General features: G+C 39.1%; 1 protein-coding gene across 10 annotated transcripts in view; it reads right to left on the reverse strand.

Moving 5' to 3' along the window:
* Nucleotides 1–19,130, reverse strand: part of FAM168A (family with sequence similarity 168 member A) — a 238,127-nt gene that overhangs the window by 39,203 nt on the left and 179,794 nt on the right. For 8 of the 10 annotated variants that reach the window (XM_074216834.1, XM_074216842.1, XM_074216840.1 and 5 more), the window contains 2 exons: nucleotides 17,424–17,450; nucleotides 3,445–3,570 (listed from right to left, as the gene is read on the reverse strand). The exons of 1 other annotated variant lie outside the window; for it this stretch is intronic. In XM_074216834.1, the coding sequence (XP_074072935.1) occupies nucleotides 3,445–3,570; nucleotides 17,424–17,450 (153 nt within the window). The remainder of the gene's footprint in view (nucleotides 1–3,444; nucleotides 3,571–17,423; nucleotides 17,451–19,130) is intronic. One more of the 10 variants, XM_074216836.1, reaches the window with a different exon arrangement.

Raw genomic sequence — 19,130 nt, forward strand, 5'->3', positions numbered from 1 at the left:
CTATTATACTGAAATTGTTTTTAAAAGTATGGGGGGGATTGGAACTTAAAATAAAATTTTAGTGAGACTATTGCATGGAACCTCCAGTTTAAGCTCTCAGTTTAGACAATTCTCTTTGAGGAATAGACTCATCAGCCTCTGGCTTTACAAGAGAGAGAAGAACCAGGAAGATCCGATTTGTCAGGGGGGGAATAAATGAGTCTAATGATTTTTTTAAATGGTCACTCAGATCTCTGATGCTGACCCATTACAATAAGACCCATCTATCCAAGGTAATTCCAAAGGACCATGATGAAAAATGCCAGCTACCTCCAAAGAAAGAACTGATGAACTCTGAATGCAGAATATATATATATATTTTTTCACTTTACTTTTCTTGGGGATTTTTGAATCTGTTTTCTTGTGCAATATGGCCAATAAAGAATTAAGCTTTGCATGACTTCATATGTATAATTAATATCAGTATTTTTGCCTTTCAAAGAAGGGGAGAAAAAGGAGGAAGAAAATTTGGAATTCAAATTTTTTAAAAATGAATGTTAATTTTTTTACATGCATTTGGGAAATAGTTAACAAAATAAAGTATATATTGTAAAAAAGAAAAACAAACAAAAGCACATGTACTAAATTTCTGACAGAAAAGGACTAGGATTTTATTGTGCTATTGCACAGTTGGATTCTGGAGAATTCGACCCAATTTGTGAACTCAGATACATCTATGCCAAAGAAATATTAAATCATGTAAGTAACCTATAGGATTCATACATGGGTTCTTGAAGACTGCTCCCAGATGAGGTTAGACATCTCTAAGTGCTGATTATCATCTTATAGGAATAATAACAGCAACTGCTTCCAGGTACAGAATTTTCTTTTAACAACTCAGTAAGGTAGACAGTACCAGGTCTAGGTGTCCTGAGAAATCCAAGCTTTCCTATTATGGGAGGAGGGGAGGGCAGTTCTTTTTCTTTTTTTTTTTTTTTTTTTTTAGGTTTTTGCTAGGCAGTGGGGTTAAGTGGTCTGCCCAAGGTCACACAGCTAGGTAATTATTAAGTGTCTGAGACCAGATTTGAACTCAGGTCATCCTGAATCCAGGGCTGGTGCTCTATCTACTGGCCCACCTAGTTGCCCCAGGGAGGGCAGTTCTGAAGATGACCTTTATCAGACAAGTAAATTCCAGTCACTTTTACGTATATTGCAACACACAACTCTGTGTATGTAACTATATTCAGGAAGTCTGGTGCAATAGAATGAGGACTATGTCAAGGTGTATTCTCCTACTTCCACAAGTTGCTACAATTTTTTAAATTTTAGTCAAATGGTCCTTAGATTAAGGTTTCCAAGAAGGATCACTGGCAATTTGATTAAAAATTTAGGAGTATGGAAGTAGGACATAAAGTACCATATCCATGTATTGTGCAACTACGTCTTATTTTCTTCACCTGTAAAATGGAGATAATAATACTAACCTACATGGGCATGTCATTTTATAGTTTACAAAGTGCTTTATAAGCTTCATTTTGTTTTTTGTACCCTCAGAGGGTCACTCAATACTTTGTACATAATAGATGCTTGGTAAATGTTCATCAGACTGAATGAATGGATTCTCTTGTTTTGTTTTGCAAGGCAATGGGGTTAAGTGGCTTGCCCAAGGTCACACAGCTAGATAATTATTAAGTGTCTGAGGCTGGATTTGAACTCAGGTACTCCTGACTCCAGGGCCAGTGCTCTATTCACTGCGCCACCTAGTCGCCCCTGAATGGACTCTCTTAATCTGGCCTCCGAACAACCCTGTAATATAGAGATCATCCATAAGATTATCCTCATTTTGCAGATGAGGAAACTAAGTCAATAGCTGTTCACACCAATGGCAGATGTCAGAAGAAGGATTCAAACCAGGTCACCTTGACTCCAAGTTTAGTGGTTTATCTATTATGCCACACTTCTTCTAATACTTGAAGTACCCAACTCACACAGATGCTATGAAGATCAACTGACATAATGTGTGTGAAATAATTTTGTAAATGGCAAGCTCTTTAGAAATAGGAACTGTTTGGGGCGGCTAGGTGGCGCAGTGGATAAAGCACTGGCCCTGGAGTCAGAAGTACCTGGGTTCAAATCCGGTGTCTGTCTCAGACACTTAATAATTACCTAGCTGTGTGGCCTTGGGCAAGCCACTTAACCCCATTTGCCTTGCAAAAAAATAAAATAAAATAAAAAAAGAAATAGGAACTGTTGTTATTATTATTCTTTCAGTATAGTCTTCCTTTTATGGTCATCATAGTATGGAGGTAAGTCCTAGATTTTGGAAAGTTATGTCATCTCAGTTCAAGTTCTTGGTAGGTCTTATGGACTCAGAAACAGACCTTGTATCTGTCATTTAAAAATTAGTCAAACAAAAGGTGACAGGATTTATCACCAAGTAAAGATTTTTTCAGTCACAGTAATACATGAATACTTATGTTCTAAGGTAGAAAGAAGGCAGCCAGGTTGTATGATGGATAGAGCACCAAGGTCTGAAAACAGGAAGACTTAGCATCCTGAGTTCAAATCCAACCTCAGACACTTATTTGCTGGGTGACCCTGGGAAAGTCACTTAACCCTGCTGCCTCAACTGATCAACTGTAAAATGAACTGGAGAAGGAAACAGCAAACCACTAAAGAATATTTCCAAAGAAAACCCCAAATGGGGTCATGAAGACCTGGAAATGACTGAAACAACTTAACATCAACAAAAGGTAGAAAGTGGTTGGCTGGAATTTGCATTGATGGATGAAATATACAGAGAAAAAATTAATTTTTGAAGTACTAATCTAAGTACAAGTCATTTTAGTTCTCTATTGCCTCCTTTTTGTAAAGCACTGATCCTGGATTCTCAAGACTATACCAGCAGAGCATAAGCTCTGGAAGGTCTTGCAGGGAAACTGTAAAGACTTTCAGTATAGGCCCAGTATGTTTATCATCTAAGCATTAGAACTTGCCAAGTTTGGAGAAACTCATCACCAGAGGGCCAGCAGAGGATGGCTCTTAGCAATTATTAGCTATCATTTATGAAAGTGTGGAAGGGCTACAATCTCTATCACCAAAGAAAACACCTAGACCAAGGAGACTACTGAAATTCAAAAGTATAAGTAATAACAAATGACTGATGATGATGCTAAAGATTACTTAAAAGTCAGATTGATGGTGTTTTGTAATAACTGGGTTGGTCAATCTGGCTGTGTGGCTGATGGGGAAAGGGTAGGGGTTGGGCTTCTTCTCTCATCCTTCCCCATGCATCTCATCCAGAGGAATCAATTTGACAGAAGACAATAGTCTTCTCAGATAAAGAAGCTCTCCTGTTAGGATCAAGTACTTGAGTATTTACAAAACCATTCCCTTCCCCAGCTCCCTCCCATGGTTGGTTGTCTCCAGAGGAGGAAAAGCAAGGAGAAGGAAAGCAGTATTTACTGAAAGCCGCCGACGAAGCTTGATAAGTTCGGTTCTCGGTCCCAGTGTCCACCGGGAGGTGGAAGGTACCTTCAGTGGCACAGGACGATGAGGTCTGGGGCCAGGCCTGTTTCATCAGCAGCGTGGCTTAAGTGGAGACACAAGAGAGGAGTTAGGCAGAAGCCATTACAAATCATACAGTACCCCCAACTGGAGAATTTAAATACCACCACCCCCCACCTCCACCCTCTCAGAAATGTCTTGTCAAGTGAGAGTCCTATCAAAATTCCCTAGGAGTAGGAATTTCCTAATTTAACAAAGAAAAAGTTGGAGCTCTGGGACAAAACTTACCATTATGGGATGGTCTGGCACATTTCACTAAGAAGGAAACAAGTTCAAGGCTGGAATTTATCTTTCTCTATCTAGAATTTAGAGTACTATCACTAGTGTAAGTCCCAACTAAGCCAGGTGACTTCTCCACATGTTGAATATCCTCCTCATTAACCTCCATTAAAAATCCTCCCTATCCTTAATGATATACTTCATGCTGCTACCTCTAGGAATCTTCTTCCTTTGATCTTTGACTATTTACCATCCAACCAACTAGAAATTACTTGGCCCTCTTTTATTTCAACTCTTTTGTGCTCTTATGTTCAATTATATATTAAAGTTACTTGTGAACAGGTCATTCATCTTCATCATAATGCTCTCATTTATACAGGGTTTTATAGTTTACAAAATTATTTTTCCTCACCACAACTCTTGAAATGGGTAATACAATCATTATTATCCCCACATTACAGATGAAGAAACTGAGATTTAGAGAAAGTGACTTGTCCAGTATGATATTATCTGAGTGTAGATTGAATATCAAGTCTCTTGTCTTTTCTCCTGATCACAGAACTCTATAGAGAGCAGGCAGTTAACACCTAATTATTGAGCTAGAACAGATTGAATGGTGGATAAATTGAAGGAAGCAACAGGCAGTAAATCCACACATCTGAACACATATTAGAACAAGTCCCCAAGAACACAGAGACCTTAGAAAGGCCATTCTCCCAAACCTTCATTTTATAGATAGAGGACCTGAGATCCAGAAAAGGACATATGACTTGTCCAGGGTCAGCCATCTGGTTAATGGAAAAGCTGGGAAATACTAATAAGCTATCATTTATAAAGGGTAGAACACTGGTCTCCTGACTCCTAGTTCAGGGCTCTTTCCATTACATGCTAATCAGTAATAAAATTTCAGGACTGTTAGGGACCTCAGGTCATCTAGTCCAATTCATACCTGAACAAGAACTCTTTCTACTACAATTAATCACTCACTGAATAAATTGGGCTCTCTCTGGGAGTATATGGCTTTTTTCAGATCACATTGATACTTAATAACAACAGCACTGAAACTAATGACTAGAAAAGACTCCTATTTCCAGACTGTTCTCCCTTCAAATGCTTTTAGATGACATAGTAAGACCTGAAAAAGTACATGGGATTCTCCCCTGACATTTTTCATCAGAGGCCTCTTCTATAAGACATGCCCCGTGAAGAATTCTCTTACATCATCAGATTTGCTCCTCTCTGTGGCAAGATCTAGTACGTTTATATAAACTAGATCTGTGTTCAATTGTTTCACTTCTATCTGACTCTTTGTAATAACCCTTTGGCCATTTTCCTTCTCCAACTAATTTTATATTTGAAGAACTGAGGTAGACAGGGTTATGTGACTTGCTCAGCCTCTGAGACCAAAATTTGAATTCAGGCATTCTTGACTCCAGGACTGGCATTCTGTTCACATAGACCTAGCTGTCCCAAAATTACATCAAACCCACCTATATATAAAGATCTAGTTAGTTCACCTCATTACCTCTGTTCCCTACCTCACTAATGCCAACCAATTCATCTTCCTTGATGGACTTCCCTTACAAGAACTTTCGTGCTCATTTAATCAAACCTAGTCCCCTTACCTGACTAGATCAGTCTCTTCCCTGTTGTAACATGGGATAGTAAAAAAAAGTGCTGAATTTGAAATCAGAGATCACACAAAGATTAAGTATTCTAGATGTTGTGGGCAAATCATGGGAATTCTGCTGGAGTTCAGCTTCCCTATCTGGAAAATAAGGGGGTTGGATCTGATGTCTCAAAATCTTCCTAATTCTAAACCTATGAATGTGTTAAATCACTTGTATAAATTTAGCCTGTTCACACTACCAGATTAAGTCCCATCACCTCTCAGCATTTTATTCTTTTGCTGAGCTAGACCAGGCACCACTCCCCCACTCCCCTCCCATGCATTTAACTAGTTCCAATCTGGGTTTGTCTAGACCCACCTAGTCCTTCTTTCCCCTTACCGATAGAAACCTAATTCCTTTACCTAGAGAAGTCTATTTGGTTTATCTTGGCTAGATCCTATCTGCTCTTCCCTACAGATCAGTTTCTTCATCCAACTAAATCCTGTCTGCTAATCTAGCAAGCTTCAACTTCCTCATGGATAGCCCTCTCTGCTATATCGTCCTTTCATCTAGCAAGGTCTCATTCACTGAAATAATTTGATTTAGTTCCTTCACACTAGATGTATTTCATCAATTTCTCTAGGTGAATCTGGTCTGTTTACCTAGCTATCAGTCAATTCTTCATATTCTTTCTACTTGAATATACTACAATCTAATAGAGGATAGAGAGCAGCATTGGACAGGCAAAAGGCAAAGACCAGGTTGCTATCTGAGTATCATCAATCCAAGAGCTCCAGTGAAGAAAAGAGCTTGTCAGATTCAAAGAATCAGATAAGGCTAGAGAAATTAAACAAGTCTCAGAAGCTCAGAAGTCCTGGCAGACTAAAGCCCAGAGGCTAGCAAAAACTCCAGAGGAATTATTTAACGGAACCACTGGGGACTGAAGATGATGCACACTAGTTCTTCCTTGATAGAGATGACAACACTGAATGAAATTTTGGGGCACTGACATTGGGGAAATTTGTTTTGCTTGTCTATGTATATTTATGTATAACTAAGAATTTTATTTTTCTTTTCTTAATGGTGAGTGAAGGTAGAAGAGAAATGTTAATTGGGAAAAATCCTTTAAATTTAATTTAAAAAAAAAGTTTTTTAAAAATTAAGGTCTAGTTTGAACAAAGTACAAGGACTATTCCCTTTAATTTAGAAAAAAAAACAGATATCTTATTGTCTGATCTTATTACCTCTGAGAATTCTGTTCTCTTTAAGGATATGATTTCTCTCTCATCACACCCAATTTGGATCAAGGTACAACATGGAAACAAAGTAAAGACTGACAGAGTGCTATCTGTGGGGTGGGGGTGGGGGGAGGGAAGCAAGATTGGGGGGAAAACTATAAAACTCAAATAATATCTTTAATAAAAATAAATTTAAAAAAATTAAGGTCTACACTACTAGGTCTATACCCTGAAGAGATGATGATGAAGAAGGATAAAAACATCACTTGTATAAAAATATTCATAGCAGCCCTGTTTGTGGTGGCAAAGAATTGGAAATCAAGTAAATGTTCTTCAATTGGAGAATGGCCTAGCAAAATGTGGTATATGTATGTCATGGAACACTACTGTTCTATTGGAAACCAAGAGGGATGGGAATTCAGGGAAGCCTGCAGGAGAGATTTGCATTAACTGATGCTGAGTGAAATGAGAAGAACCAGAAAAACACTGTATGCCCTAACAGCAACATGGGGGCAACGATTAACCTTGATGGACTCAGTGCAACAATCAGGGACAATTTGGGACTGTCTGCAATAGAGAATACCATCTGTATTCAGAGAAAGAACTGTGGAGTTTGACCAAAGACCAAGGACTATTAACTTTAATTTAGAAAAAAAAATGATATCTTATTGTCTGATCTTGTTATCTCTTATACTTTATGTTTCTTCCTTAAGGATATGATTTCTCTCTCATCACATTCAATTTGGATCAATGTATACCATGGAAACAATGTAAAGACTGGTAAATTTGTGGGGGGTGGGGGGGAGGGAAGTAAGATTAGGGGAAAAATTGTAAAACTCAAAATAAATAAAATCTTTAAGTACAAAAAAATTAAGGTATATATGCATAACTATATTAAGAATTCCAGATCTGTAGGATATATTTCGTGCCTACTTACTCCTTCCTAAAAATAATTATTATTTCAGAGAAGGGGAAAAGTGAAATACAGGGCTTGGTAGCCACCACCAAAAACTGACTGGAGAAGGATTCAAAATCCTGTCTATTGGTTGCTCTTCTACTTACCAGTTTATGCACAGTTAGGGACACCAAGGTTACATTGCTAATCTTTGATGTGTCAAGTGAACCTTAATACATCCCTGAGTGACATTAGAATGCACTGATGTCTTTTCTGGACTTATAGAACTGGTTTGTGAAGTGATTTCAAACCAGCCCTTTGTTGACCATTTCAGCCTTACCAAAAGGAGATTAACAGGGAAGAACTCAGAAGGCATTATCAATGATGCAAAATTCTATTCTGCTATGAAGAGGTTTCATCTGGATACTCTGACTTCCCTCATTCCAACAGACTTACAAATTGACCTCCATGACAGAACGGGTCAGACTTAAACAGCAGTCCAGAAGCCTTGGTCTACTTCTTTTCTGTCTATAGATAGTTTCAGGAAAGGAGAGAAACTAATGTCTTTGTTAGCAGCAGCTGCTGCCTTCCTGTCCTATGGGTCAATTGTGCTGCCTAATTATGTCAATATATATGTTGTGATTAAGTTTAACCCTTCCTCAGTGACATTACAATACTGTATTGGGACTAAAATGCTATTTTTGGAGTGTTTGACCAGTGTTTAGTATAGTGTCTGGGGTACAGTAAATAGTTTTGATTTTTACTCATTAATTTGACTGAATATTAAGATTTTGAAGTCATCCATCATAAAGATAGGGGTTAGATTAGAGAGGAAGATTCATTGATAAAGGAAAACAGAATGGAAGTCAGATGATAACTACCATAAGGATAGGATATCTGGATGCAGGGAACCTCAAAGGAGGAGCATCTGCTGAATGATGGAAGCAAAGTGGGAGTGGGGAAGTGGTAAGAGAGCAACAAATATCAGTATAAAGGGTATTGGGGACATGATCTTATATGGAGAATCAGTTCTCGACATGTACCAGAAAACTGAAGGAGATTGTTAAGATGACAGGAATAATGTTAACTTAGAGGTCACCTAGTACAACTTCCTCATTTAACAGAGAAGGTCCTAGAGAGGATCCCAGAGTTGGGAAGCATCTGAGGTAAAATTTGAACCCATATCTTTCTGACTTTAAGTCCAGCACTACACTATACTGTGAGGAGTCACACTTTAGGTTTTGGGGACAGTGCATCACTAGAATTGGAATAGTACAAAATAGGGTATTGTGTGCTATGACAGGGGTCTAGGGTAGGTCATCTAGAATAGCTAAAGCCCAGGCTTCTTACCTTTGGGTCAGTTTATAGATTTCAGAGGGTCTCTGAATTCAGATGGGGAAGAATTACACCTTTGACTTCCTTTATCATCCTATGTTTTTTTATTTTATGTATCTAAAAGCATGATTCTGAAAAGGGGTCTACAGAGTTCAACTGATTGCCAAAGGGATCCATGACACAAAGAAGGTTAAGAGTTCCTGACCTAGGAAATGATTAACAAAATAGTACACAACAGATCACAAACTAAAAGAGTCGTGAAGCTTGAGGCTGAAGGAGAAGCAAGGTCATGTAACAAGCATCAAAGGAAAATACTGACATACATAGTTTACAAGCAGTGCCTGAGAGCCTAACCAGAAATGTTTCTATTTAGGAGTTGAGGGGCAAACGCTAGTTTCACAGGTTGTGGAACATCTAGCAGTGGAGCTGGGTCTTGCTGATGTGGCTGAGTTTTCCAGAACACCAACTCTTCCTTGAAACTGGTGCAAGTGGATTTTGCATTTAGTTTCAGGGCTTTCATCATTAACAATTTTCAAAATCTCATTGATCTCTAAAGGATCAAATTTCCTGGCTTTCTCTAAATCACTATTGATCATAAAAATGCAAATTAAAACAACCCTAAGGTACTACCTCATACTTATCAGAATGGCTGATATGACAAAAAAGAAAAATGCTGGATATTGGAGGGAATGTGGGAAAATAATAATGAACTGCTAGTGGAGTTGTAAACTGATCCAACCATTGTAGAGAGCAACTTAGAACAAAGCTCAAAGGGTTATAAATCTGTGCATATTCTCCTAATTCTAGCAATACCACTGCAAGGTCTATATCCCCAAGACATCAAAAAAAGGAGGAAAGAATGTATTTGTACAAAAAATATTTATAGCAGCAATTTTTGTTGTGACTAAGACTTGGAAATCAAAAGGATGTCTATCGATTTGGTAATGGTTAAAAAAGTTGTGGTATATGATTGTAAAGGTATATTATTGTGCAACAAAAAATGACAAGCAAGATGATTTCAGAAAAACCTGGAAAGACTTATATGAACTGATGCAAATTGAAGTGAACAGAACTAGGAAAATGCTATACATAGTAATAGCAATATTGGGGTTTTTTTTTTAGGTTTTTGCAAGGCAACTGGGGTTAAGTGGCTTACCCAAGGCCACACAGCTAGTTAATTATTAAGTGACTGGATTTGAACCCAGGTACTCCTGACTTCAGGGCCAGTGCTTTATCCACTGTGCCACCTAGCCACCCCAGTAGCAATATTGTTTGATGAAAAACTGTGAATGATGTAGATACTCATCAATATAATGATCCAAGACAATCCCAAAGAACCAATGATGAAACATACCATCCATCTCCAGAGAATGAACTGATATTGATTGAATACATGCTATTTTTCACTTTTTTTCATTTTTTCCTTTTATTTGAGTCTTCTTGTACAAAATGATTTATATGGAAATGTTTTACATAACTGCACGTATACATCCTATATATCTGATTTCTTACCATTTCAGGAGTGATGAAGGAGAGAGAGAGAGAAGGTGGGATAGAATTTGGAAATCAAAACTTTAAATAAAAATATTTTTTAAATAGGGAGGGGAAGGATTTCCTGACTTTCAATCCTTTTCCTACTTTTCTGAGTTAAGAGAACCCTGGAAGCACAAAAGATGTCTGAAATCAAGTCTGTCTCCAAGAGCAAAATTTCTGGTTGCAGCAGTTGCTTGCTGTGGCATGGCAGCAACCTTGGAAGGTTATGCTGAGCCCTGCAAGAAGTGGGTACTAATGAATTAAATATCCTGAAGGATTTGAAAATGATCTCCAGCTTGAACACATAGGACAGTTCATTCCAATGTACTTATGTGAAAAAAAAGTATTAATCTCTTGTACTAAATTTCAAATCCATGCTTTGATGGTAAGAGATGGAATAAAATCACTGATTCTTTGAACTGAAAAAGACTGTCAATATTCAGTGGAATCTAACAGAGTAAATTGAGAATAAAACATCAAGGTGGAATCTAGTCTGTATGGGGATGGAATTTATCAACTCCTCCATGTAGCTGTCATGTGGCAGGGTAGAGACTTCTGCTTGATTCCAGAAGGTAGAACTAGCAGTAATGGATATAAGTTGAAGAGGGGCAGACTGGAGCTAAAATTAAAAAAAAAATCTACCCTACAATAAGAAGTATCCAAAAAGCTGTTCTGGGATAGAGAGTTCCCTCTGTTAATGGAGATCTTCATGGAGAAGCTATGTGATGACATGTGAGGGACACTGATTGACTCCTAACTCCATGGCCTGTCCAGTTGGTGCCCCATTATACAGAGCACTTTCTTTTTGAAAGAGTAAGTACACCATATACTATGAGTCATGTTTCTGTTCTACCCTCAACTCTAGAGCTTGAGGCTCTCAGTGACTTGTTCAAAATGACACAGTTATTAATAGGTATTAGAACCAGGACTCAAAGGGAAGGATCCTCCTGACTCCATGCTCCTAAGAAAAATGTACTTCTTTATTATAAAACTGTTCCTGAGCAGACAACATAAGTTTATTTGTCTACATGCATGGTCATGCTCTCATTTTAGCAGGATTTGAAAAAGCTCCATTCCCTCCTAGGGTGTAAGGTCTGAGCCTATGGCTACACCATCCAGGATTGTATTTCTGAGTATTCTACCCAAGAGGTAAAGTTATGGTACTAGGTACTTCCCGTGGCCACAAGTCATCAAAATAACTGTTGGATTTATTCAGAAAACTTTTATTAACTATTATATACAAAGCCATGTTGACTCTCCCATCTCAAGTGCCCCATCCATACCTCTATCATCTTACAAACTCCTTAAACCAAGAGGTGAAGGTCTCAGTATTCAGTGTGTGACTGGATAATGACAGGTATAATTCCATGGGAGATACTTTGGGGCCTGGAGCAGGATGCAAAAGTTCTCCACTGTCACCAATTGGCAATCCTTTTTTTCCCTTGCCACTGAAATGCCTCAAGGAAGTCTAAGTAGCAGATAGGCTAGAAGGAGACTGACTCACAGATTGAAGGTACTTGTGAAAACCAGGCTAGCAATATTTTCACCAGTGCCAGGAAGGGGCTTGAAGCTAGTAATCTTAGGCTTCTTTTCAGTTTGTTGACCTACTGTAACAAGTCTTGACTAATCAGCTTTCAGGTCAGAGAAAGTTAAATCTCTGTGAAGAAACCATTGGTCCACCTGCAGTGAGTTGAGGGGACAGCAAGTAGAGAAGCAAGGTATCTCAAGTTGAAGGGATTTAGACATGAGTTAACTAAAACAGTAGCTGCCTGTGAATCATTAGGACAGAGAAGTGGGTTTGACTCACTATAAGGAAAAATGGGTCACTTTGGGAGATAGCCAACAAGAAGTTAACTAATCACGTGTCAGAGATGTTGTAAGGGGGATTCTTGTCTAGGTATAAGTTGGACTAGGTATTCTTCAAGGTCTCTTCCAGTTGTGAGATTCTAAGATCATTGAGGCAAATAATTTTGAGCATGGCAACTTGAAAAAAGAGGGAGTAAGGCTGAATCATGACCAAGGAATAAAAGTCAAAAGAAAATCAAGGGGTTTAGAGAGTATTCAAGAGGGCATACTGAGAGGTTTGTTAAAGGTCCTTTTTAGAATAAAAACTATTTTTTAACTTCCAGGGCAGCTATACTGCATGAAATGTCACAGACTTAATGGAAAAACAGGCTAGCCTTTCCAGGATCTGATAACTCCTCTTCTTTATGGCCTATTTTAACCATTTCTACTTCACAATGGGATCTTCCCACCTCTTCATTCCAACAAGAAAAAAAAAAATCAAGAATCAAAGACCTATTATGACTGGAAATTTTTTTTCTTTAGGTTTTTGCGAGGCAGTGGGGTTAAGTGGCTTGCCCAAGGCCACACAGCTGGGTAATAATTATTAAGTGTCTGAGGCCACATTTGAACTCAGGTACTCCTGACTCCAGGGTCGGTGCTCTATCCACTTCGCCACCTAGCCACCCCTGGAAATTTTTTAAAAAGCCAATAAATTAAGAGCACAGTTAGGAGGATCATAACACTACCCTCTACTACCATGAGAAAAAATGAACTCTTTTGCTTGGCATTCAAGTATCTCAATAATCTAATTCTAATCTATCCATATGATTTTTAATCTTCTCTTTCTGTTCATATTCTATGTTTCAACTAAACTGGAATAGAGTATAGTGTAGTGGAAATGGCAATGAACTTGGAATCACTAGCCCATAGTTCAGATCCCAACTCTTCAAATTACTATGTGACCTTTGACACATGATTTCATTTCTCTGGGCTTCATTTTCCTTCCAGATGAGCTCTAAAGTTCCTCACAGCTCAAGCTTGTGGACCCTAAGAATACTCATTGTTCCCTGATCTCATCATGTTCTTTCCCACTTATTTACTTTTGTGCAGGCTGACTGCTGGGCTCAAAATACAGTCCTGATCCTCATCTCTCTGTAGGAGCTCTTCTTTCTTCAAAGTCCAGCTTGGATTTTTGCCATTAATCCTTTTCCTAATCCCTAATTTACCTACTCAAAATTCACTGGAGTACTTTGTCAGGCTCTCCCCTTTTGTGAGAGGTGCTAATACCATCTACCCAGATCCCACTGTTTATCCCCCCACCAATCTTCCAGAACTTCATTCTTGAATTCAAGAACTGTGTCAGTTTCCAGTGCCAAATACAGATTATAGAGTAGGCACTTAATACATGGTGTGAGCTGGCCATACCAAGTGTGCCCCTAAGAATAATAGAATCTTAGCCATGTAGGGACCTCTACATCTAGCAGGACTTCTAGATCCTTGACTAATGATACTCATTCAAAATTCCATGAAAAAATTCATAGGGATCAGGAAGATGCTATGGGACAAGCTCCAAACAGTCGCAAGTATTTCCTCATGTTAAGTTAAAACTGGCTTATGGGTCACCTCTGCCTACTGGAGTTACACAGAGAAGACTTAATTTCTCATAGAATGTCTTCCCAAAACTTGAAGCCTATTCTATCTCTAAATCTCCTCTCCAGGCTAAATGTTCCATTTCCTGCAGCTGATGTGGCACGGTCTCCCATTTCCACTCTGTCCTGGCTGTCCGCTTTTGTCATCTTCCTACTTATCAATATCCCTTCTAAAATTCGACCCTCCAGACTGCATACCACACTCTAGATATAGTCTGATCTAGAGATAGAGAAGTCAGAACAGATGCATGTCTTTCAAAGCTAAGGATTAACGAGACTTAGTTCTCTTTTCTGGGGGCAAAGGCAGCTGTCCCAGGAGTTTCTTTTGGGACTTGCTTGACTAAGTTTGGTCATGGTAAATTTGGAAGATTTGAGCGTTCCATGCCCCTCTTAAACAGGTGCCTTGCCAAAAGGATTTATACTTAATATTTTATTTTTAACCCAGGTCAAAGTTCATACATTTCTCTAAGGGTCATTCAAATGTTAACCAAAGTTAATCAAATATAGTAACTAGCAAAAGAACACTTACTGTGTTGCAGGGCTCTGTGCTAAGCACTTTGGCAGACTACAAAAAAATATAAGACAAGATTCCCCACATATAACCAGTTCACAGTCTCAACTGAAGAGATAAGATGCATAGACATGAAATGGTTGGGAAATGAGATAGCAAATAAACTAATAAAAACAATGAAAAGACCCTCTAATGTTCCTACTTTTGTTTTTAATAAGAAGCAAGTCAAAGCTTATGGACAAGACTTGCATTCAAACTCTAGCTCTGCAGTTTACATGGCTGGGTGACTTTGAGCAAGTCATTAACTTTTCTCAGCTTCAGTTTCCTCACTTGTAAAATGGGAATTATATCATGTTTACAATCTACTTCATGGGGCTATTGTGAAGGAGAGGTTTTGTAAACGTCCACAAAATGATTATTTGGAAACAGCATCTAAGGGGGTTGTGCTCCTAGTTCAGACAAACAAAAATGGCTGCCACAGACAGGAAGGCAAACTGTGTTCTCTGGCAAAGCAAGAAGGGATGTCAAAGAATCACAGACTGCAGAAAGTCAGAGCTGGAAGGAACCTTGGAGACCATCAAGCCCAAAATCTTCACTTTACAGAGAAAAAGAGACTCAGAGAAATGTCTTATCCAAAGTGACAGAAAAATTAGCATCAGGATCAGGATGAGAAGCCAGATCTACTGATATCTGGACCAGGCTTTTTTGCCTAAGGCAAGACCCTGGAACAGAAGACTTCTTGAAGTCCCCACCAGCTCTAAGATCCATGATTCTATGATTTCCCTGAAGCATTGAGATCATAGGAGGGGAAAAAGGACCCAGGGAGGGAATGCTGACAGTAAAGTCCCAGAGCAGAGCAGAGCAGTAGGAGGAGCATTTAAAGAAGACAATTATACATGGAATTAGAATATTAGGGTTAGGAGGGCCCTAGAGATCATCTGGTCTCACACCCTCATTTGACATCAGAAGAAACAAACAACCAAAGGGGAAAAGTGACCTGTCCAAGGATTGCTCCATTCAATTTCCAACAACTTAAGTTGTTAAATTTTTAAATTTTAGCTTTGAAGAATATGAAGTATTTAAGGACTTTATGAAGACCTTGTTTTAAACATTTCCCCCACTAATTTTAAGTGGTGGTGCTGATGGTAGTCATGGTGGTGGTGATGGTAGTAGTAGTGGTGGAGGAGGTGATGGTGGTGGTGGTGGTAGAGGAGGTGATGGTGGTGGTAGTGGTGGAGGAGGTGATGGTGGTGGTGGTGGTGGTGGTGGAGGAGGTGATGGTGGTGGTAGTGGTGGAGGAGGTGATGGTGGTGGTAGTGGTGGTGGTGGAGGAGGTGATGGCAGTGGTGGTGGTGGTGGTGGTGGTGGTGGTGGTAGTGGTGGTGGTCATGGTAATGATGATGGCTCAAACTTATATAACGTTTTATGGTTTTCTACGCTTCATTTTCCCATCTGACCTCATAACAGCCTTGGGAGAGAGGCAGGGACGGGACCATTATCTTCAGTTTATAGAGAAGAAAACTGAAATTTTAAAGAAAGAAAAATGGCTTAATTAAGGTGTCACACATGATGCTGAGACTTGAACTCAGGTCTCATGGACTAATCATTGATATTTAACTGTCAAGGGAACTCAGTGTGTGCTGAATCAGGGTCTAAGTTGACAGTCTTTTGAATGAGGCAAGGAGAATTGGGCACACTAGATTCTCAACATTATTCATTCCCAACAGGTCTAGCCTTTAGTTGAGAGATCCTACAGCTGGGTTGGGACAGGAAATACAGGCATGTTAAGATCTGTGAAAACAGCAGCTGTGCTTCAAATGCTGAGGTAACCTGAGTTTTTAGTTTATTTTCCCCACTCCATTCCTGACTATCTTACCACACCCCACACCCCCAAGAATCCCTAATGGAAAATAACTTTCTTAGGGAAGGAGGCCAAACAAGTCTAGACCTAATAAACCACAAGATGTTATAGATGGAAGAAGGTACAGCTGCTACCAGTGTCATTTGTGCCTAGAAAAATTTTAAAGTCTATTCCTTCACCCAAATAGAATTCATTAACTCACTAATAAAAATAGCATTTCCCCTTTCTATAGTACTTTCCTCACAACCATCCTATGCAGTAAATAGCACAATATCATCATCTGTACTTTACAGATGAGGACAAACAGGCACATGATCATGAAGAGAAGTCTAAACAATAAGTCTTGAACACTGGTATTCTGCATCTAGGAATTGGGCTCTTTCTATTCCATTACACCTCTATCTTCAATCTAGCCAGGTGGAATGATCTCCTTCCCAAATAACAGAGAAGGGAAACAATGGATGATGAAGGAAAAAAAAGCCATTCTGTTGAGAGGCAATGAATGGGCTGTAGGTGTCATGAGAATTTGGAGTAATGATAAAAGCTAGAAGACCTGGGTTCAAATCTTAGTTCCACAACTAACTTGTGGTATGATCTTAAGCAAAATCAGTTAACCTCCCTGGCCCTCAGTTTCCTCATCTGTGAAATGAATCAGTTAATAAAGATGATCTTTAACATCTCTTCCAAAAACTTTAAAGCTCTAAACTCTCTGAACCCTTGTTTCTTCATCTACAAAATGGGAATAATAATAATATATCTCCTAGAGCTGCTGTAAGCATCAAAAGAAATAATGTCTGTAAAGCACTTTGGAAATGTCAGTTATTATTACAATGTCACATGGCATTATGATTGAGGGCAGGCTGTGGGATTGGGAAGCTCCTTTTGGTTCTGCAAATCCTTATTCTCACTTATTAATGCTGTTTTCATATTTCCTCTAACCCATTATTCTTCAACATTAGACACATCTGAAGTTAACTCACTACATGCTTCTCCCCAGGTTTGTTTCTCCCTGCGAAAGAAGGAGGCTAGGCTAGATGATCTCTATGGGCCCTTCTAGACCTAAGGTTCTACAACATACCAGCATATTTTAGGGCCCTCTGGGGGCCATTTGAGGGATCCCCTTGCCCAGCTCTGTGGCTTCTGGAGGTGGAGTGGGGAGAGGAAAGGCAGAGGGGCTACTGACATAATGAGAAAATACATTCATAGGCTGTAATACAGATGAGGAAAAATAGTTCTCCTACCATAAGCTGAATGCAGGAACTGAAACTCTGTTGGACAAAAATGTTAGTTGAAATTACCTCTAAGAATTTGCACAATGTTGTATACATCTCATCTATGTAAACAGAGTCTTCTAGAAACAGCAGTTTAGCCCAGTATACAATTTCCCCAGAGAGCTCAGGGAGAAGCAATTGTGAAGGCTGAAAAATCATTCTCTCAAGTAAGAGACTGAACTGCCAGCAACAAGAGCCTAAATTTATCTATTCAAATGTTCTATCTGTTCAAATCCACAGCTCAATAAGGAAAGGATCTTCAGTGAAGAGTCACATCACATCAAGCTGACTAGCTTGGCCTCTGTCTGGTCCATTACCTGGTTCATATAGCCATTGAATGTTAGAAAGGAAAGGGACTTTAGAACATGGAATGTTAGACCACACAGCACAAACCACCAGAGTTAAAAGGGATCTAAGATAACAGAATGCCACTCCAGAAAGGGTCTTTCCTTTTTTTTTAGTTTTAGTTTTTTTGAGGGGGCCAAGGCAATGGGGTTAAGTGACTTGCCCAAGGTCACACAGTTAGGTAATTATTACATGTCTGAGGCTGTATTTGAACTCAGGTCCTCCTGACTACAGGGCTAGTGTTCTATCCACTGCACCACCTAGCTGCCCCCAGAAAGGGTCTTTAATCTAATTTCTTAATTTAATAAATGAGGAAATTGAAGCCCAACAAGGGGAAGTCACTTGTCAAAGGTCACAAAGCAAATTAGTTCTCAAACTGGTCTTACTTTTTTTCCCCTTTTGGGGGGGGGGTTGTCACAGGGCAATGGGGTTAAGTGACTTGCCTAAGGTCACAAAGCTAGGTAATTATTACATGTCTGAGGCTGTATTTGAACTCAGGTCCTCCTGACTACAGGGCTAGTGTTCTATCCACTGCACCACCTAGCTGCCCCCAGAAAGGGTCTTTAATCTAATTTCTTAATTTAATAAATGAGGAAATTGAAACCCAACAAGGGGAAGTCACTTGTCAAAGGTCACAAAGCAAATTAGTTCTCAAACTGGTCTTACTTTTTTTCCCCTTGGGGGGGGGGGTTGTCACAGGGCAATGGGGTTAAGTGACTTGCCTAAGGTCACAAAGCTAGGTAATTATTAAGTGTCTGAGGTCACATTTGAACTTGGATCAGTGCTCTATTCACTTGGCTACCCAGTCGCCCTCTGGTCTCAGTTTTTTCATATTGTTTCTGTTTGATTTGATACAGACCAAAAGACATTATTCATGTTTTGTGTAATCTATTTGTACTTATGCTCCCAATTTAAGCCTTTAACCCAAAATACCCCACCCACCTCAAGAGGAAGGGTCTTGTTTTCAGAAGACCAAGAATCTATTCCCAACTTGGCCACTTAGTCATTGTGTGACCCTAGGTATATCAGTTTGCCTCTCTGGGACTGTTTCCTCTTCTGTAAAATGAAGAGGTTGGACAAGATGGTCTCTATGGTTGCTTTTAATTCTGATTATTTTGCCTCCCACTGATCAGTCAGTAAAGAAATGGGAGTAAACTGAGAAGGCTTCTAGTAACAAGCAGTTTTCAGGAGGAACCATGTAGCATAAGGTTATCTATGTTCCCTGCTAGTATTTGCTAGTATTCCCATGCTAGTATTTGCAACATCTAGTTGAAAACAGATCTCTTTTAAGCACATAAACTGATCGTCTGGAAGCATTAAGTGAGTAGAACT

This window comes from Macrotis lagotis, chromosome 1, assembly GCF_037893015.1.
Source record: "Macrotis lagotis isolate mMagLag1 chromosome 1, bilby.v1.9.chrom.fasta, whole genome shotgun sequence".
In the NCBI taxonomy this organism is placed as follows: Eukaryota; Metazoa; Chordata; class Mammalia; order Peramelemorphia; family Peramelidae; genus Macrotis; species Macrotis lagotis.